A 21,810-nucleotide genomic window follows, 5' to 3' on the forward strand; every position below is an offset into this window, starting at 1 on the left:
ATAATCATGTCTTGACCATATCACATCACAACATGCCCTGCAAAAACAAGTTAGACGTCCTCTACTTTGTTGTTGCAAGTTTTACGTGGCTGCTACGGGCTTCTAGCAAGAACCATTCTTACCTACGCATCAAACCACAACGTAGTATAGTGATTGATTTTTCATCTTCAGAAAGAACCATGTTCATTGAAACCGATTCAACCAAAGTTGGAGAAACAGACACCCACTAGCCACCTGTGTGAGAAGCACGCCGGTAGATCCAGTCTTGCGTAAGCGTACGCGTAATATCGGTCTGAGCCGAATCATCCAAAAATACCGCTGAATCAAGAATCAACTCGTGATGGCAAGCAATGTGTATATACCCACGCCCATAACTCCTTTGTGTTCTACTCCTGCATATAACATCTACGCATAGACCTAGTTCTGATACCACTGTTGGGGAACACAGTAATTTCAAAAAAAATCCTACGCACACGCAAGATCCATCTAGGTGATGCATAACAACGAGAGGGGAGAGTGTTGTCCACGTACCCTCGTAGACCGTAAGCGGAAGCGTTATGACAATGCGGTTGATGTAGTCGTACGTCTTCACGATCCGACCGATCCTAGCACCGAAAGTACGGCACCTCCGCGATCTGCACATGTTCAGCTCGGTGACGTCCCACGAACTCTAGATCCATCTGAGGTCGAGGGAGAGTTTCATTAGCATGACAGCGTGATGACGGTGATGATGAAGTTACCGATGCAGGGCTTCGCCTAAGAACTACAACGATATGACCGAGGTGGAAATCTGTGGAGGGGGGCACCGCACATGGCTAAACAATCAACTTGTGTGTCTATGGGGTGCCCCTCCCCCGTATATAAAGGAGTGGAGGAGGGAGGGCCGGCCCTCTCATGGCGTGCCCAATGGGGGAGTCCTACTCCCGGTGGGAGTAGGATTTCCCCTTCCCTAGTTGGAGTAGGAGAGGAAGGAAGGGGGAGAGAGAGGGAAGGAAAGAGGGGCCCCCCCACCCAATTCGGATTGGGCTTGGGGGGGCGCACCCTCCACCTTGGCCGCCTCCTCCTCTCTCCGACTAAGGCCCAATAAGGTCCGTTGACTCCCCGGGGGGTTCCGGTAACTCCCCGGTACTCCGGTAAATGCCCGAACTCACCCGGAACCATTCCGATGTCCAAACATAGCCTTCCAATATATCAATCTTATGTCTCAACCATTTCAAGACTCCTCGTCATGTCCGTGATCATATCCGGGACTCCGAACTACCTTCGGTACATGAAAACACATAAACTCATAATACCGATCGTCACCGAACGTTAACCGTGCAGACCCTACGGTTCGAGAACTATATAGAAATGACCGAGACTCACTTTCGGTCAATAATCAATAGAGGAACCTGGATGCTCATATTGGTTTCCTACATATTCTATGAAGATCTTTATCGGTCAAACCGCATAACAACATACGTTGTTCCCTTTGTTATCGGTATGTTACTGACCCGAGATTCGATGTATCTCAATACCTAGTTCAATCTCGTTACCGGCAAGTCTCTTTACTCATTCTGTAATGCAACATCCCATAATTAACTCATTAGTCACATTGCTTGCAAGGCTTATAGTGATGTGCATTACCGAGAGGCCCCAGAGATACCTCTCCGATACACGGAGTGACAAATCCTAATCTCGATCTATGCCAACTCAACAAACACCATCGGGGACACCTGTAGAGCATCTTTATAGTCAACCAATTACGTTGTGACATTTGATAGCACACTAAGTGTTCCTCCGATATTCGGGAGTTGCATAATCTCATAGTCATAGGAACATGTATAAGTTATGAAGAAAGCAATAGCAACAAACTAAACGATCATCGTGCTAAGCTAACGGATGGGTCGAGTCAATCACATCATTCTCTAATGATGTGATCCCGTTTATCAAATGACAACTCATGTCTATGGCTAGGAAACTTAACCATCTTTGATTAACAAGCTAGTCAAGTAGAGGCATACTAGTGACACTCTGTTTGTCTATGTATTCACACATGTACTAAGTTTCTGGTTAATACAATTCTAGCATGAATAATAAACATTTATCATGATATAAGGAAATATAAATAACAACTTTATTATTGCCTCTAGGGTATATTTCGTTTAGCATTTTCTACAAATACTTTGACCATTTTCACTGTCAAGCAAAAGTTTGATGCATATTTTCTTCAAAAAAGAAAAATGCATGCACGTGGAAAATCACGGGACGATGAACTCGCCTAACTAGCTTCCTCTTGATCTCCATGAGTTTTGTGGTCTTTGTTGAGAAGCCCCTAAAGCCATCAATACAACAAGTTAGTGATGTAGATGAAGATGTTGGGGCCATTGAGATCTATAAATGACATGGGTTGTCACTAAGGATTAACACGCCAAAGGTGTCACTGGGACTCATAATCGAGTTCCGTCCTAGGGCTCTATGCTTTCCAAATATACTTCTCGATGTGCCAAAAAATTCCTAACGGATGACACCCTCTATCGTAAGGGGTTGAGGAGTGCTTATGCGGTGCACCCCCCAAGTCCAGGGTTGAGATCTACTCAAATAGTTACATGTAGGCGTATGAAGGGCACAATCTTACTTCTAAATCTGGTCGAAAAGACCTTTAACTAAGTGTTCTGTTGGTCTACATTCCTCCTTGACGAGAGAGAAGTTGTGAAAATGTAATGCGTGCCAATATCACAGCCGAAAATACTAACTCGCCAAAGCACTAGAGATACCCTTATGACGGACCTTCATGGCCTAGGGGCTTGATCATCTGGTAGCCTTTTCGACACCACCCGAGGGCATAATTTTCTTCTAACGGTGGTGAATACATTCACTAAATGGATTTACGCTGAACCCAACATCAACTTGATGACTACGGCCATAGTGTGCTTCACCCACAAGAATGCGATGACTCGTTTTGGTGTTCCTAAAAGGACCACCACTGCCAATGATACCCAAATTTTCATTAGAGCTTTTCACGACATCTGCAACAAATTGGGGACCTAGATGTGATTTGCCTCCATTGTGCGCCCTGAGAGCAATATGCAAGTTAACTAGGATAATGGACACATGCTATCTGGTTTGAAGAGGCGCTTTTATGCTAAGGAGAAAATGCATCTCACAAAGCTACCAACAATCCCGTGGGAAGGAGAAAACTATAGACACATCCCTTGGGGACACTCCTTGTTTGTGGTATATGCTGCTAGAGCCATGCTGCCTTGCTAAACAAGAGTTGGCTCATCTCGTATAGACTCGTACGACGAGGAAAAAGTGATTGAAAGGTGAAAAGATAACCTAAATTCCCTCAAAGAATGGAGGGACCATGTTCTCATCCGATCCACAAGGTACTAGCTATTGCTACAAGGGCATCATGAGAAATGGGTTGCCCAAAGAATTTTTTTTGGAAAGTCAATCTGATCCTTCAACTCATACAAAGACTGAAGCTAGCGATAGCAACAAGTCCTCTCCGATGTATGAAGGACCATATGAGGTGCTCGTCAAATTTTTCTTCGGTGCTACAACATTACATAGACAAGAGGAGAGTCATTACCCAGGAGTTGGAACATTGTGCATATAAGGAAGTTCTATTCACAATGCCCTCATAGAGGTAAAGTCCGTCATTAAGATGAACCGTTTTACCGGTCAGTAAATGCTAGTGAAGGATTGTTCCAACATATACTTAATGGTTTCCCAATTATGCAGCTTGTACCGGTTTCCCATTAGAGAGAAACAAGAAGAGAACATTGTGGCACCGTGTTTCTCACGTAGTTTAGAGGTAGATATTATCATATTAACTAGAGAATTTAAAGAGTCGTGACACAAGAAGAGAGGGTGCGGGTCCCAGTGATGAATGAGGCTTCGAGATGTAGCCCTTGAGCCCTCTTATACATTTGTTGCCGTGAATTGATGCCTCTAATACTAGTATTACGATACACTCCCTCTGTCCGGAAAAACTTGTCCCTCAAATTGATGTATCTAGCACCAAGTTAGTGCTAGATACATCCATTTGAGGAACAAGTTTGGGACAACCTTTTTTGGACTGACGGAGTACTACATTGATAGGCTACCACTATAATTAATGGCTTTCTTTTCTCTTTTATGTTGGGAGTGTCCGCAAAAATATGCTCAAGTCAGGTGGCGCATGGACAATCTAAAGTTCCACAATATGTACATGACTACACACTAGTACATGCTGCTGAAAAAATTCGAGAGGTCGTTCGGCAACCACCAGGACATCATGTAAGACTTGAATTCTTTCGTATTCCGGATTTATAAAGGTTGGCTCTTTTTAAATAGAAAAGCCATATCAAATGAATTAGAAAGTTTTCCTCGCAGAAAAGAGAGAGAAAAGAATAGAAAGCCAGTGTTTTTTTCTCCAATTGACAAATGGGCTGGACTTGCATGGGCCAATATTACATGCTGGTAGGCCGCTACTACATAGGGACCCGTGCACTTTTCTCTCTCTCTGTCTCTCTCCAAAAAGGCAATTCTTCACTCGTTCAGTCCGCAGTCTCCCCACAGCAGATCAAAAAAAGACAGCGGCGGCTGCCGGAGCGGAGCGGCGCCGCCGGCGACCTCAATCGGCCCCGTCCCCGGCAGACACCCACGAATCGAGGTCAGTCCACCACCTTGCCTTCCTCTCCTTCTCCATATCCTACTGATTTTTTTTCTTCTCTCTTCTCCCCTAGCTCGTCGGCGCCCGTGTCCGGTCGGAAGGCGGGGACGCCGCGCGCGCGTCTCCATCCTGCCGCCAAAATCGTGCGAGGAGGTGGCCATCTCTCGACCCCATCGCCGATCCCTCCGCGTCGGGTCATCGGCCAGGTAAGAGTCGCCCTCCTCCCGCCCCCGCCCCTGTTCAATTTTGGCTGCGCAGACAGGTGCGGACGCGTCCCCCTGCATCCCTACCTGATGTTGATTCAACAGTTTGCCTCTCCGTGGGATGCTTGCAGTTTTACTGAGCATTTTTTTATCTCACCTTAGGGGACAGAGTTGGGCTAGACAGGTTCTGTTCGTTCTGTGTTTCTTTACTTTTCTGTAAGCACTCATGTTGGTTTCCTCAATGGAAATAGAAGGGCCAAAATCTTTCTTGCACTACAAACCTTCCATCCAACAAATGCATCATTTCTGTGCTAAAATTTTCCGGCAATTGCACGGGGTTTCGGTTCATTGAAACTGAATTAGCAATGATGAACTGGATATTCCAGTTCTGCAAATGCCATAACAAGCATCCATCTGCAGAGCAAGTGGAACCGCAATTAGGCCTGCAACAGAAGTACATTACTCAACTTATACAGATGGCAAACAACAATGAAACAATGATGTTCCACTGATACCAGGAGCATATCTTAGTCCAGTGCAGAGTATAACTAGTTTGTGCTCCACTCGAAAGACAGAGTGAATATTCAGATAAAGCAATACACCCGTTACAGCTATATAGCTTAGATACCTTAATATCCCTTCATTAATTCTAAGAAATAGACGCCCTCGTGTACCTGACTGGGCATATTTCAATTTCTAGTCAGTAGTCTAGTAGTGAAATAAAAAGGCCAGCAGTAACTCAACAATTAGAAAGAAAGAAAAACTACTCTGAGTAGAAAATAAACATCAAGAATTATCGCAAATATCAACAATAACATAGAAGAACCTGCTCCAGGTGCATAACTTGAACTAATAGACACACAAGTAAAGGCTTGTTGTGATGGGCTCCCACATAAGGTAGTTTCCGCTACCAGATGTGAACGAAGTATAGCTCACTACAACTCAACTTAACTATATGATGGCACCCTAGGTTATCACTGACATGGATACGACCCAACAAACTTGATATGCTTATTCTTCACATGGCATCTCTGTTCCAAGTAAAAAGGAAAATCATAACAAGGATAAGATGGAAGCAAGGTAAATAAATATAAATATAAATGAATAAAGCGGATTGGCAAGACATGTAGGTGTACAATGGCAGGCAAATGTAGAGCGCACTCTAAATTTATATTAGTACATTCGAGCGATGTGGATCAAATGCTTTATATCCCAAACTGACTTATTTTTTCTTCTACATTCCGAAACAGAAAAGGTCAAAGCCACATAACAAATTGTAGTGTTCACAAATCATCTGGCAGAAAGCATCTCAAATTATGCTCAACTAATAACTTGTAGGATGTCCCAACGATTTGAGAAACAAGCACACACTCTTCTTCTAATGGAATTGAATGCTCCTACACCTTTGAGGTTCTTGAGAAAATAAAATGGCCCACAGAACCTATCATATGCCTACCCAAATTTCAACCAAATAGTGCGATGGTTGAAGAACCATTAACAAAGTAATGGAGAGCATGGTATCGTTCGGGCTAAGCAAACATAACAGAAGAGCCGGTTGCATAGCAGGATTGATTAATGTTGGCTGAGGATGATAGATGGGATCGAGCTGCGTGGAGTTGCACTATGTGCATGTGCGAGAACTGAGCATATATGCATACTCGTGTTTGCATTGATGCAGTGCATGTGAGGGATCTAGACCCCTCCTCAGACTGTGATAGGCATCTCCTTGCGGCGTGATAGGTGGGAGGGGAAAAAGCGAGCAAACAAGCAAGCAGGGAGAGTGGGAGGTCATGGACATGGAGCTGGCATGAGTGCATTGGACACCCTCCACCAGAAATTGAGCGAGCCGTTCATGAAGGAATATAACCAAAAGAAGTTGGGGAGCACGGATCTCTACCTCAAAGGATGAGCCCTTGATGATGGACGTAGCTGCTCTTGTGATGGTGTCAACTGTGACTAGACTAAGCTATATGTCCAGATCATGGTGTTCTATGCTTGTTTCTCCGGAAGGGGAACAATTCTGAGCCTTGTAGGCATGGGAGGCATGGGGAAAGGAAGTGTCCAACACACTGCCAAGACTTGGTAAGTTAGCTTCTTTGCACCGAGAAGAGACGGGGGTTCCATCTGCACTAACATCGGATCTGAGACAGCTACGCCATCCATGGATTGGGACACGACAGGACATGGGCTTGCATCATTGCGTTGGAGTCTCCTCCTCCCCTTTCACATGCACCGATGCCACACCCTCCACCTCTCCTGCATGTGCCGCGGTGTCGCCTGGCCTCCTCCTCCTCATAATAGTTTAAGGAGTTGCCTGACTTCGTATGCTTCCCTTGGAGCTGCTTCAATCTATTTCCAGCTAGGAGCAACTTAGATATTGAAAAGAATAAATGACCTCCAAAGACATCTTCACAAGCAAATAACAATAGAAAGACTGAAACAGCCTTTGCAAGAGAATGTATGCTCCTGCCCCCGCGCTGATCGCTGAACAAGGTCACGGGTCTCTCCTCCACCACGCCAGGATCCGAACCAATCTCCCTTTTCCTTATTTAACAGTTGCTCTTTCAAAAATAATAATAATCAAAAACAGAGATCGATGGACACAATGAAAGGCACCTTAAAATTACCAATGTACACAGTCAGTAGTACTACATGTTGGTAAGCATAGATCTGTTGACAATCAACAAATCTGCTGAAGAGATATGTTCGGCATAGAAGAACAATTATTTTCTTGACATAGCAAACAAAATTATATTTTATTTCTACACATACGAGCATTCCACATGTTCCAGTAAGGAAGGAAGTCTCTAAAGATGGTTAGAAACTCATGAAACTAATAGCACATGATCGATCAAGTGCATCAGAATTTAGTGCCAGTAGCAATTTCATTATTTTCCTAGGGACAACAGAAGCACAAGCTACCCATACAAGATAGCGTCACCATACAAAGTCAAAGAATTGCATTTCAGAATGGTAGCAACATCATACTAGTCATTTCATCATAGTACCAGCAGGATACAAGATGACCTCAAATGGAACTCGAATATCTACACATCTCCACAGAAAAGCACATAAACATTTTACCAATTGCTCACCAGCAGACAATTGGACGATCCAATTCTTGCCTGCCTTGTCCTGGATAAAACTAAATGTGTAAATCTGGTGCTGGTTACTACCCACTCAAAGATACATAACTTTGCTAAAGAACAGACAATTAAAGTACTGAACTGATTGACCTGGAGCCTACTACATTGCTACCGCCGAGTGCAACCAACCATGGAGCACTGAACAAAGACACATAACACTAAACTGATTACCTAATCTAGTAGAAACTGAATCATGGAGCGCAGGGATCAACCCAAGGCTATATATAGATTTATAGCACACGGAAACTTGTGAAGTACATACAGGCAGGGGTGTGAAAAAAGTCAGAGATAGGTAGCAGGTGAGATCTAAGGTATTATTGTCCCCATCAGTACCAAAGAAGAAGATTAAATTAAAGGACAAATAATAGTAACACCTGCATTCTCTTCATACTAATTGCTAGTGAGTGTTTGCAAGCTTTCTTTTTCCAACTAGCGACAACACAGTCAGACGAGTAGCAACTGTACAACACAGCCAGATTGGTTTATTTATCAAATGGACAATCTTACAATTTCTTTTATCTTTTGTGCTGTTACCATCTTTAGTTCAGATATCGTACATTTCCATATGCATTATGTCTGAATATTCCATATGCTACAATTCAGTAGAGACTTTGTCTAAACATTCCATATCCGGCGAAGAAAGGAGGAGGGGAAGGGGATTTACCGATCGTGGTCTCATGGAGGAGCAACATCGTAGGGTAACGGGCAACGTTGTAATACGGTGGTGGAGGTCGCCGGTGGGCTCATCAGCGCCGGCGGCCAGCGGAGTGGGAGAAAAAGCCGACGACCAAGACGACGATGGCGACCAAGAAGATGCCGTCGCCGGCAGCAAAGAGGAGGTAGGGGGTGGATAGTATGAGAGAAGAGGAGAGGAGAAGCAGCGTTGGCGGTGGAGAATGGTGGCGGCATCGCGTGGTGGTGGCAGCGGCGGCGGCGCAGGGTGGTGGCCATAGGAACCCTAGAGGAGAGAGACTCGGGTGGGGGAACGGGGGAGTGGAGCCAAGGGTTGGAGCGCTTCTGTTTGTCAGGAACTAGTGGGTTCGGCCCATGGACCAGAACCATTATGAGCCGCTGTGATTTGAAATCAGGCCGCATGGCTCGCACCGCACCAGATCGGTTATCCGCTTCTTGCTGAACCCGTTTGAACCCGCGCCATTTGAGAACTACACGAAAACCAACCATTTGGACCCTACACGAACCCACCCCAATCCCAGGTTGAGTCGTAAGCAAGAGCTATGGTTACAAAATTTGCTTTACACTGCAGTGCCAGAATGAATTTTGCTCAACTCTTTGTTGATTATCATTGTATGGATATATGCAAGAATAATTTTATGCCTTCGCTTTGTTGATGTCATGGGTGTTTTTTGGAATTTATATACACCATCTACCAACTACAAAACCTCAATTGCTAGAAGTCATTCTAAACACAAACAGTTGGTTACAAATACAAAGGCTTCTCTGCACCGCAATTTACAGGAGGCTCATTTAGACAACTTTGATTTTCCTGTAACCAAAGGAGAAGTGCAGGAATACTACACACACATGAATATTTCCTTTCCTGCAGTTTGGTTCATAGGAATCGTTGTAGGAATTTTGGATGATAGGGAAGAAATTCCTTTGCTTTCACAAGAATCGTACAGCGTTCCAAACATCTACTAGCATCTCTTTTTTTCTTAAAATTTGCGGATGCCCGAGGCAAATCGAGCTTCATCAAATTAATTAGACAAACAAACTCATCACCCCAGCCAACCACAGCCGCTCATCGTTGCGACTGGGCTGTTCACGGCGTGGGATACGAGAGAAGTGGCATGGTTGGATACTGATTTGTGTTTGATCGTTTTTTAGGGGGTATTTGACCGTTTGTGTGGGTGCCTAAGTTATTTTTTTCCCATTTTATATCAAAGGACCTGTGAGTTGTTGGTGCTTTTGGTTCAATCCACTTCCGTATATGGTTGACATGAATTAGATGGGTCAATTTATTAAGCAAATACGACATGTTCTTATTATGTTGTTAGGCAAGTTTGTTTATGGAAAAAAGTTGTTAAGCCAATTTATTAATTTTAGTTAGATTCCTTTATTTTTTTTCCTTTTCTGCAAACCAAATGACCAACGTGGAAAAAATCCTGTGTTTTTCATTCCTCTGTTTTTGACCTTGATTCCTTTTCTATTCCCGTGTTTTTTCTATTCCTGCATTTTTCCTATCCGATGAACCAAAGGGAGCCTAATATGTGTCAATGTGATTTATGACCTCAGTTCTGTACTTATATTGCATTATTTCTCTATCTGTTTCCATGACGGGAACACCCAGCTATAACACACTATCAAATTGCAGAATCTGAGCATTTGATGGAGCAACTGAGTCCCAGTGGACCTGTTCCTCAACCCTCATGGTCATTGGATATCATTCCTACGAAAGTAGCTTGCACGCTATCACAGGGATCTAATGTAACTAGCATGGACTTTCATCCTTGTCATACACTATTACTAGGTATGATCAAGGTTGCTAATTTAATATCTAAAAATATATATAGATGCAGTCATAAATTTGCAAGTACAAAATGTGTTTCATGTAATTTGGGTGAATGTTTGGATTTTAACACCCTTATTGATTTTCTTGTCATGTTTACTGCTCACATAGTTGGATCTGCTAATGGTGAATTTACAATCTGGGAGATCGGTACGCGTGAGAGGCTGGTCTCAGAGCCCTTCCAAATTTGGAACATGCAAGCATGTTCAGCACAATTTCAGGTAACAAATTATATATGTAATTTGCTCCTGTTGCTTTTACTTGTAGTCTTGTACCTTGTTTGCAAGCACCTACATGGTTTGATATTATATATGTGGCTCACTAATTATTTTCTATGAGAAAAGCGTGTCGTGGCTAAAGATCCCTCCATGGCCGTTAGTCAAGTTACATGGAGCCCTGATGGATACATGATTGGTTAGTGTCAATATTTCAATCTTTAGCCGGTAACTCTGTATTGCACTTGGTAAATTCTTCGTATTGTGCTCCATTGTTGCTAAGCTTCCTTTCTTTTGCTTTTATAGGAGTTGCATTTACAAAACATTTGATCCATCTGTATGTATACGAGCATCGAAATAAAACACGTGAAGTGGTAGAGGTATGATCTTCTAATTGTTCATCGAACTTCAAGTGTATAGATGTTATATTTCATTATATGAATTGACTTTTGTTACTAACCCATTTATTCTTCATGCCAGATTGAGGCTCATTCTGGAGAAGTTAATGACATAGCTTTCTCCCAGCCAAATAAGCAACTATGTGTTGTCACTTGCGGAGATGACAAGCTTATTAGGGTACCTAACACATCTTAAATGGTTATCATCTATTTCATTTTCCCCTAGCATGGTCCTCTGTAACTTACTTTCTATTTTGTAGGTTTGGGATATGCATGGACAGAAAATATATTCGTTTGAAGGGCATGAGGCACCTGTGTATTCTATTTGCCCTCATCACATAGACGATATTCAGGTATGTGTTGTCTGAATACAGTATTTAGGCATTAACATCTCAGAATGCAATGAATATCGACGGTTGCTCCTTGGTCTGTATGCTTCAAAAGTCTACTCAACTATAATTTGAATTGAGGCAGTATGAGCCATCATGAGGGCGATGACTGTATTTTGTGTTCCGGGAGAAATTTATGAGTGCATAGTTTTTTCAAGCACATCAGCCTTTATCTGGTGTACTGATACATGATTTGATACATGGTTTTATTGTGTTCCTTGCAGTTTATTTTCTCATTTTCCCTTGACGGGAAAATGAAGGCATGGTTTTATGACAATGTGGGATCTAGGGTGGACTTTGATGTTCCAGGAAAATGGTGTACTACAATGCTCTATAGTGCCGATGGAACTAGGTAAACATAGATGTGGTATTTTGCTCACTAGAAGCGTTTCAATGTATTGTCGATGTAATATTTACTTGATGTCGATTTGAAGGTTGTTCTCATGCGGAACAAGCAAACAGGGAGACTCACATTTGGTCGAGTGGAACCAAAGTGAAGGATCTGTCAAGAGGTCATATTCTGGATTTCGTAAAAAAACATCTGGTGTAGTACAGGGTGTCGTGCAGTTTGATATAGCTCGGAATCACATTTTAGCTGCTGGCGAAGATAATCAAATTAAGTTTTGGGATGTTGATAACACCAACATGCTGGCCTGCATTGAAGCTGGCGGAGCCTTGCCAGTTAGTGTCTGTTCCCTATTATATTATCAACCTTTTTTCTGCATTTGTAGCAATCTAACCTCTGTACATTTTAATAGAGCTTTCCAAGATTAAGATTCAATAAAGAAGGCAATCTTCTTGCTGTTACTACAGTAGACAGTGGCTTTAAGATAATTGCAAATAATGATGGGCTCAAATCTTTACTGTCTTTTGGTAACCTGCCTTCCGAAGTGTTCAGATCGCCATATGAAGCTTCTACGGTGAAGGTAAGCACATATTTTCCGGCCTTCTATTGTCAGGACAGGTTGCGGGTATAGTTTCAGCAATTTTCTATTAAATTAATAGGTCTCAGGTGCTCCTGTTGTCTCGGGCATCTCTCCTAACATTGGCCGAACTGATCACTTAGACAGAAACTATCGTGCAAAGCCATCTCCTGTACTGGTATGCTGATCCATGCCGATCTAGAAGTAAAAAAAGACTTTGACTAGTTTCATATGTGTTAATGCCTCTATGTAAATCTTATAAACAACAATCTAAGCATCATCTAACTTAATCATGATAATGATAGAATGGCGGTGATCCAGCATCTGGAAGCATAGATAAAAAGCGAAGAATTTCAGAAGAAAAGTCTGATAAAGGGAAACCTTGGGATCTGAAGGAAGTTCTAAATCCCCAGAAATTTCGTCTTGATACAATGCTAGAAACTGACCAAGCCAGCAAGGTTCGGCCCATCTTATTCTTGATTGTTTGTTTGTACTTCTTATCACAGACCTTTGTTGATCTCCAAGAATAATTCTTATGTGATGTCTGCATGTGCTGGAAAGGTATCAAAGGTGCTCGACGACGATGACCTCCTCAGGGAGATCATTATCCGCGTCGGCTTCCCCACCACCCTTGTCCGTGCTGCCCTTGTCTGCAAGCGCTGGTACCATCATGCCTCTGAACCCGCCTTCCTCCGCCGTTTCTGCAAGCGCCACCCGCCCTGCCTCCTCGGCTTCTACGTCGAGGACAGGGAAGATCATAAAATGGCTTCTATTCGCTTCTTCAGTTTGCTAAATAAGCCCCAAGAGCTTGCTGCCGTCGTCCGCTCTCTGCTGGGCTACAGTTGGGACGCCTACCGCGGCGCGCCGGCCAACTTTCTCTGCTCCCGGAATGGCAGAGTCTTCATCAGCTTGTACGACCAGGTCAACTGTAGCAAATTTACAGTTGGGGCGCACAGTCCATTATGTCCTGAGAGAGGCCTGACTGTTGTCCCACCATTCCCACACATTGAAATCCAGGATGGCTATTCCGGCACGATGAATGATCTCTTCTCGGTAGAAGAAGTCAATGACTTGTCCTTGTTGCATGTGTCGGTGGTGTCTAACATGCAGAGAACAAAATCTACGGTGCACGTACATATGTGGCGACATGGTGATGGTGTGTGGCGCACGTATCTTACCTTGGACACAGACCAGCTCCTTGATCCGCGACGGGAACCAAAAGCTGTGCTCGCCAACAATAAAATCTACATAGCAAGCGCCCAGAGCGACATTGTTGTCTTTGATTTGACTGCCTCGAGCATATCTATGTTTCAGCTCCCACAAGGGGTGGAGTATGGAGATAGAGATACCATGTTGGCACGGGCTCAGGATGCTTCTGGTGTGTATCTCATCCATGCAAAGAAGCTTCAGCTTCACATTTGGCTCCACAAGGGGGACAACTGGCTGCTGGTGGACACCATTTGTTTGCGTGAGATGGTTGCTAATATGTGGATTCCAGGTTACAGGGTTGAGGATGAGTCCTACGCTCCTCTCCGGATAAAGCATGTGGGGGACTATGCTGAGTTTATGTTCTTGGAGATGGGTCGATGCGCACTTCAATTAGATGTCAAGTGCATGCAGTTGCGTAAAGTGTATATCATGGCAGAAGAAGAAGTGCAATTGGGTGATATCCATCCTCTTAAGATGATTTGGCCGCCCATGTTCCCTGCGCTCAAGGATAATCCTGCAAGGTTTGCCTTTTGGCCTTCGGATGATTTGTATATTGCTTTTGTTCGGGTTACATAGTTTTGCAAGGTGCACTACTCATTGACTGTTTGGTATAGCTGCGGGATGGTGTTAGTATATGATTGATTCTTTAGGCCATTTTTACAGTATACTAGTTTAGCGACATAGATAATGCTTGCATTAAGATGTCTTGTCACTTGTGCATTAAGATGGTGTTAGTGGTGTAATATTACATGGTGTACTATGTCAAAAGTACAAAACGTGTATATAAGAGTTGAAAGTGCATAGCCTTGTTATCATGTTGACCACTTCATTGTCCTGAAATATTATCGCAAACCTGAAATTTTAGCTTCCCATTTCTTAAATTTTGGTGTAATTTTTCACTGCCTACCTTTGTGCTGTGAACCTCAAGCTTATGAGACATTTTCGCTGAACTTATGTATGCGATTGTTTTATTCTGAAACTTATGCATGAGATTGTTAATACTTATTTTTTTTAAGAATGTCACTTAGTGGATTTTATTTTTTCTTGACACAAGTGGTTGTTGATTTTACATGGTCAGGTATGATTCATCTTATGCATGAACCGTGAAAGTTCGTTTTATACTTTGGGTAGTTTGTGCTTGTGTGTGAATCACATCTTTCTCTTTGGATCTTTGGGTAGTTTATGCATGAACCGTGGAATGCAACTATGAAATGGAAACATGTCAGACTGGAATATGAGGGCATTTAAGCTTACAGGTTGGAGTTTTTGAAAAATAAAATGAATGATAATAAAAATGCTATTGTGATGCTGAATTAACTCTACTCTATCCCGATGCTTTTGTCTACAGCTCTTAACACCTAATCACGAACATACATACTCACAAAGTATAATTAGCTGCTAACTCCATATCGTCTAAAAAAAGGGGACTTGATTATGTGGGTTTAGGCACTCCAATTATCATGGCATAGTTGCTAATCAGGTGCATGTTGCCGGCTGATAGTGACTTGATTATGAGGTAGCTGCTACATTCAGTATACACAAAAGGGTTGCAAAAGTTTCAGTTGAAACAACTCCACATCTTTATAGAATGATATGTACAACATGATCCCCATTTACTCTGCTTCAGTTTCAGTTTTGTTAGTAGTTAGTTTCAGTCCCGGATGTTGTTTTTATTCAGTTCCGTCACTTAGCTGTACATATTCTCGTAACCAGATATCTGCCTTTTATTTACCACTACATGAATCACTGGAAGTAGTAGTTTGTGGCTGTCATGTTAAATATGTTGTTCTTTTGCGGTGATTCGTTCTGAAACAACCTGTCAGCTCATTTATATATTTATAAAACCATGCATTTTGATGGTATAAATACTCCCTTTGTTTTTAAACCCTTTTATCCTACCGTAGCAATTTGTTAGTTATTGTCTGTGTCGATGAGAGCAAGATCAGTGAAATAGTTTCTGAAATCAAAAGTAAACTTATTCCAGCATCTGGTCTATGTACCTGTGTGTGCAAATCCATTCATATTCTGATAGTTTTCCATTTGTTCTGCATTTAGTATGGCTCTTGACTGAAATCTTAATGTTTTTGTATTGCTTTCCCAGTTAGCAGTAGTAAAGAAAAACCTAGTGTAGTTTAGGGATGGAGCAATTATCGTTTATCGGTCAAGGAATTTTTTGTTCATGTCGACTTGCAATGTTTATTCATATTCAATACAAACTTCAGTGATGCACTTTTGCCATGTTCTACTAACTTCCTCGTATCATTAGAAGGTCACCTTGATCCTTAGTCTTCTAAGTCATCACACATGTTTAATACACAGTCCCAAATAAATTCATATATGATGACCTCTGCAATCTTCTTCAGCTCCAAATAAATTTTCATGGAGGGGGCAAAGCTCAAGTTAGAAGAGTTGGAGGGGAGCCAGTCAGCACCATTTGATAGATGAATTGCAAGTGCAAGTGTACGAAGAGGAGAAGATTGCACAGTAGTCATGTAAGAATAAGATTCAACTGGAGGCCAAGCTAGCATTTAGGGATGGGAGGATAGAAGAGCTGGAAGGGGAGGTTGAAGAACATGATAAGAAGGATGATGCGCAACAAGAGCTCAAAGTCGCGGAGATAAGATGATCAGATTTTCAGTGGCATCCCTCCGGCAGTGTTGGCATTACCTTGGCTGCTGTCTTAACTTGCATTTATGTTAAGTTGTGACTAGTAAGGAATCAACAAGTGATTATGTGAAAAGTGGATGTTGAATTTTAGATCATTGCTTTGTGAATAACAACTCTGTCCGAATATGCTTTTTTTTTCATATCAATGAATGGTGTTTTAGATATGTACTTGCAGTCCATGTTTTATGAATAACAATTCTGCCAAAATTAGATGGATTGAAACATAGTATTACATCACAATACAATACCATGTTAATCACCAAGCAAAGTAAATCAAAACTGCACTTAGCAGTCACTTGGGTCCAGCCTTCCCATAAGAGTCACTCAGAGCAACAGTCCAGCCTGAACACGAGCTTCTCGGGCGTCAAGGCCGTGCCCACAGGAAAGTAGCCTGAAATTACATTACATTCAAGCACAGCGAGCTGCATCAACATATACAGCCAACATGTTACAGAGAGAGGTTAATTCAGAGATTACCAAGCCGCTCAAACTGGAACTTGTGGCCGACAATTGCGGTCACAGGCAATGGTACATCATCTGCGCCCTTTACAACCTCTTTTGAGTGTGGGCTGAGATCGCACAGCCAAATCTTCCGATTCTAAGAGAGCAAGAGACGCTTCACAAGAAAGCGACTTGCCAGTCTGTGCATTTTCTGGGAAATGCATACCTAGCAATTAAATTGACAAGAATCGAACTGTAAACATGCCAATGAATAGCCAATGGGTTTCATGTATAGCCAATATATGAATTTATTCTAAGCCCAAGTGAAGCATTGCTTCCAGTTCAGAGCACATGTTTATGCAATTTTTATGTTTACGAAGATGTTTATTGCTTACGTATCAAAGTTGCTGTACTTTTTTTGCGGGCATGTTTATGCAATTTCCTCGATTTCCACTTATGATCCTGCCCAATGAGCACTTCTGAATGTCACTAATCATTTTTTACATGTATCTTGTTCCAGTAACCATTTTCTATAAGTGGAATGTTTATGTAGTTCTGAATAAAAGAAATGGTTCTGAAAGCAGATTACAACTTGATTTTCTTCGCGAGTGATAGGTAATTAACACATATATACATATATACGGGGAGCTTTTTGACTTAATTTGTTGTCTAGCGACATATGGTCTCTGTACATCACAGGTTTGAAAGTAGATCTCACCGAAGGACATCTCATTTGGTCCAGTTTTTGCCCATATATCATCTCTTGTTTTGCTATAAATACTTGAAGTTCTCTGTGATACTCACAAATATTATGAGATAAAAATACCTATTTGCTATATGTGATAAAAACCGAGGAAGGATGGATTGTCATCAAATAGAGCAACCTGTGATTCTTGAATACAGTAATATTTTTTTCTCTGTTTTTTCTTGGATACAGTATTATTACCTGTGATAAAAATACAGTGTTATTACCTGTGATAAAAATACAATATTATTCTTGATATAATGACCTGTGATAACATGAATCTCTGTTTTCGTGTTTGCACATCTAACCCATTTCAGTCGTATACAATACAGATCGTCGTCGTCCATTATACCTTCAGAAAAGGAGAATTTTACAAACAGGAATAATATTGCAGAAGTCTCGGTGAGGTAGAGTACATACATATGAACAACTTACTCGGTATGAGAAATAAGATATTGTGTTAATCGAGGATGCTCGGTTCATAGATAACTCTGTCCAGTGGACCACGAAGGAATATTCTGTCACTAAGACAGCCATCAGAACTTAGGGTTCAGGTTGATAACGGAAGAAACACTTGCCGCCAGGGTTCAGATTTGTAACGGAAGACACTTCTAGACTGATGGTGGTTACTTTGTTGGTGGCTGGACATGATCACCCCTGAGCTTGTTGAGGTGTGGACCATTTGCAATTCTGAGCCAGAAGTCACAGAAGTGCCTATCAGGGCAAGGATTAAAAACACGTCGACTGCATTTGCATCCTGGTAATTTGGGCCAATATGGAGAGAGAGAGAAATTCTAGGCTGCTTGACAACAAGATAGTTTGCGACTGTCGTGGTAATAATTTTCTCCAAACATGTTACATTTTTTCCCTTTTGAGAGTAGGATAGTTTCATCATCAAGAAGTAATACAGCACAACTATTGAACATGCAAAAATAATAATGCTCTAGTGCATCATCACCCGTAATTAACCCAGAATTTGGAATTTTTAACAAAAAGCCGGCCACTCAGAACACTTTATTGATCAGATAACATGATTATATCGTTTAGCCGGAACTTTACATATATCTAATAGAACATGATGTAATTGGTAGGCATGTAGTGGCAAATAGGTTCACCACGCTCTCCGCCTAACAGCTCAAAGTACTGCTGGTCCCAATCAGATGTGTTCATGTGGCACATGGCTGTTGCCGTCACACCTGGTGTTCCATCTTTCAAGCCCTTGAGTTGCACCGTCAAAGACTGCACCTCTCTTGGCCTATGGCAATAAAAAACCTCATAGGGGAAATCCATAGGGTGGCATGGGACCGAATTATTGCTGAATTGGGCAATCTGTGCCACAACATACATGGTGTTGGGGGTTTCATGCCCATGAATTCTTGTAATGGCTGCTCGTGCGCCGCTGACTCCCAAAGATTTGGTAGCGAATCTGGCCATTGCTTCGCGAGATGAGAAGCACATGTGAGGCTCCTCCTTGTCAGCCGGTTTGCCGCATGAATGAAGGGTGTCAGCAACCTGCTTGGCCTTTATCTAGCTGTGAGGTATCTTGTAATGTGAAAGGATGGTTGCCAAGTACTTTGACTCCAATGGAGTATTGACAGAATTGACAGACTTTGGTGAACCACCTCGTGCAAACATGGTCCCTTGCGGCAGTACAGTGCCAACGCGCAGATTCTTCTTCAAGAACAACATGCCAGTTTGAACTTTTATCTGGTGGCGTTTGGCTTGTGCTTCAGGAACAGCAGAAGCTGCATAGTTATAATTAAAAAATAATACTCAAAAACATGCAAAAATATCAACAAATTAAGAGCTTTTATCCGGCCTGAACCCTTGCCAAAATTGGTTAGGTAGCGCAAGTACTTACTTGAATGTTCATGGTCTGGATCCCAATGTACCGCATAAGTACTATCACCAAAACCATTTTCTAGGAAATAAAACACTGTGTGATGATTCAGTTCGAACACATTAATTAAGTTTGGTAAGGGTAACACATGTGCTTACTTGAAGGTGAGTGATCTGGATCCCAATGTACCGCATAAGCACTTGCATCAAAACCATTTTCTTCTTCAGAAAATAACAAACTATGAGGTGATTCACAACTAACATTTTTGCGGCTTGTTTCAGATAGCATATGCACTTACTTGAAGGTGAGTGATCTGGATCCCAATGTACCGCATAAGCACTTGCACCAAAACCATTTTCTTCTACAGAAAATAATAAACGATGAGTTGATTCACAATTGACACAATCTTGAAATGGTAAAGATTGCATAAGTACTTACTTGAAGGGGCATGATCTGGACCCCAATGTACTGCATAAGCACTTTCACCAAAAGCCTTGTCTTCTATAGGAAATAACACATATGTTATATATGATTCAGACTTGCCATACGCAAAATTTGATAAGGTAGCACAAGTACTTACTTGAAGGGGCACGATCTGGATCCCAATGAACCGCATAAGCACTTTCACCAAACCCATTTCCTTCTGCAGGAAATAACAAACTATGTGTTGATTCCCAAATAACAAACTATGTGTTGATTCATTTACTTGAAGGTGAATGATCTGGATCCCAGTGCACTGCATAAGCACCCTCACCAAAACCGTTTTGTTCTGCAAGCAATAACAAGCTACATGAGGTGATTCAGACTTCACCCAATCTCAACTTGGTTAAGCTAGCAATAGTACTTACGAGAAGGAGCATGATCTGGATCCCAATGTACCGCATAAGAACTTGCATCAAAACCATTTTCTTCTGCAGAAAATAACCATCTATGAGTTCATTCACAACTAACACTTTTGCGACTAGGTTCAGATAGCATATGTACTTACTTGAAGGTGAGTGATCTGGATCCCAGTGTACCGCATAAGCACTTGCACCAAAACCATTTTCTTCTACAGAAAAATAATAAACCATGTGTTGATTCACAGTTGACACCATCTTGAATTGGTAAAGATTGCATTAGATTAGTACTTACTTGAAGGTGAGTGATCTGGATCCCAATGTACCGCATAAGCACTTGCACCAAAACCATTTTCTTCTGCAGAAAATAACAAACTATGAATTGATTCACAATTAACAAATTTGCGACTTGGTTCAGATAGCATAGGTACTTACTTCAAGGTGTGTGATCTGGATCCCAATGTACCGCATACGCACTTGCACCAAAACCATTTTCTTCTACAGAAAATAATAAACCATGAGTGGATTCACAATTGACATCATCTTGAACTGGTAAAGATTGCATAAGTACTTACTAGAAGGTGCATGATCTGGATCCCAATGTACTGCATAAGCACTTTCACCAAAACCCTTGTCTTCTGTAGAAGAAAATGATAGTGATGTCTGTGATATAGAACAAATAATGATAGTGATGTCTTTGATACAAGACGAACATCTATGTACCATGGTTAAATAGTGATAGTGATAGAGTTATTATATTTTATATGTATTTTAGTTGAGACGTGCGTTGCACGTGCACATTTACTAGTTTACAGTAGCATGAGAAATAAAGCCAAGGATAGTAGATTCCCAGAACATGGAGGTTTTTTGACTAAAAGAATTTTGTGATAATTCATGAGGCACTTCATTTGCTTCACGAAACGAAAAAGGCTCATTTCCCACTACCTACCTGGGGTCTGGGGATCCCATCAGTGACTCTCGGTTGTCCGTTGCGGATTTGCGACCCTCGGTGCTTAAGCTCCAGCATCGCATTGAGCCCTGGCAGGGTAGATGGCTCTCTAAGGCGGCTCGGACAATCCTCATCAACTCCTCCCTATCCAGCCTCCTCCTGTTCATCATGAGCTTCTACATCCTGCCTGAGACTCTGCACCATGAGATTGGTTCGATCCAGGCACACTTCTTCTGGGCAGGCGAGGGGGACAAGCAGAAATATCACATGGTCCGCTGGCCTGAGATCTGCAAACCTCGCAACCAAGGCGGCCTCGGTATTATGTCCTCCAAACGCATGAACATTAATTGCCCTCCTGATGCGTTGGCTATGGCGGATTGCCAATGGCGAGGGCGGTCTTTGGCTACAGATCATTTGGAACAAATACCTGCGCGGACAACCTCTAGCCTTTTGTCAGAGGGCGGGAGGCTCCCAGTTCTGGCAGTTCATCATCCAGCTGCTCCCGGTCCTCCGGATTGGGACTTCTCCATCACTGTGGGAACGGGATCAACCACATTATTTTGGTTCGATAGATGGGCGGGTGAATCTCCCTTTGCGTCTCACTTCCCGCAATTGTTCGCCATTGCTTTAGACCCTCAGGTCCGTGGAGACGGCCCTTATTGACTTAGGGCGCCTCGCGT

General features: G+C 42.3%; 1 protein-coding gene and 1 pseudogene across 3 annotated transcripts; one reads left to right on the forward strand and one right to left on the reverse strand.

Annotated features, from left to right (window-relative positions):
* Positions 1 to 4,481: 4,481 nt before the first annotated feature.
* On the forward strand, positions 4,482 to 16,480 carry LOC125516555 (protein TPR1). 3 transcript variants are annotated; one of them, XM_087526670.1, is made up of 15 exons: positions 4,719 to 4,845; positions 10,321 to 10,476; positions 10,627 to 10,736; positions 10,860 to 10,929; positions 11,037 to 11,110; positions 11,211 to 11,306; positions 11,389 to 11,481; positions 11,742 to 11,869; positions 11,952 to 12,198; positions 12,276 to 12,443; positions 12,523 to 12,618; positions 12,746 to 12,898; positions 13,002 to 13,361; positions 13,458 to 14,170; positions 16,013 to 16,480. In XM_087526670.1, the coding sequence occupies exons 2-15, from the start codon at positions 10,335 to 10,337 to the stop codon at positions 16,020 to 16,022; spliced, it is 2,460 nt and encodes an 819-aa protein (XP_087382796.1). In that variant the 5' UTR covers positions 4,719 to 4,845; positions 10,321 to 10,334; the 3' UTR covers positions 16,023 to 16,480. The 3 variants fall into 3 exon arrangements, with proteins under 3 accessions (XP_087382797.1, XP_087382796.1, XP_087382795.1); XM_087526671.1 differs by lacking the exon at positions 16,013 to 16,480 and adding an exon at positions 4,482 to 4,639 and having other exon boundaries at positions 4,713 to 4,845; positions 13,002 to 15,995; XM_087526669.1 differs by having other exon boundaries at positions 13,002 to 14,170.
* A 2,087-nt stretch (positions 16,481 to 18,567) lies between these two features.
* Positions 18,568 to 19,191, reverse strand: LOC125512921 (BURP domain-containing protein 4 pseudogene; annotated as a pseudogene).
* Positions 19,192 to 21,810: the final 2,619 nt, after the last annotated feature.

This window comes from Triticum urartu, chromosome 6A, assembly GCF_056163025.1.
Source record: "Triticum urartu cultivar PI428250 chromosome 6A, HENAU_Tu73, whole genome shotgun sequence".
In the NCBI taxonomy this organism is placed as follows: domain Eukaryota; kingdom Viridiplantae; phylum Streptophyta; class Magnoliopsida; order Poales; family Poaceae; genus Triticum; species Triticum urartu.

What these genes read in the sequence shown, in the direction of transcription:
- LOC125516555 (XM_087526671.1), top strand. Translation starts at nt 10,335, where the DNA reads ATGGAGCAACTGAGTCCCAGTGGACCTGTTCCTCAACCCTCATGGTCA. An exon ending in AAGCTGGCGGAGCCTTGCCA is followed by an intron (nt 12,199 to 12,275) that starts GTTAGTGTCTGT and finishes ACATTTTAATAG; the next exon opens with AGCTTTCCAAGATTAAGATT. An exon ending in AAACTGACCAAGCCAGCAAG is followed by an intron (nt 12,899 to 13,001) that starts GTTCGGCCCATC and finishes TGTGCTGGAAAG; the next exon opens with GTATCAAAGGTGCTCGACGA.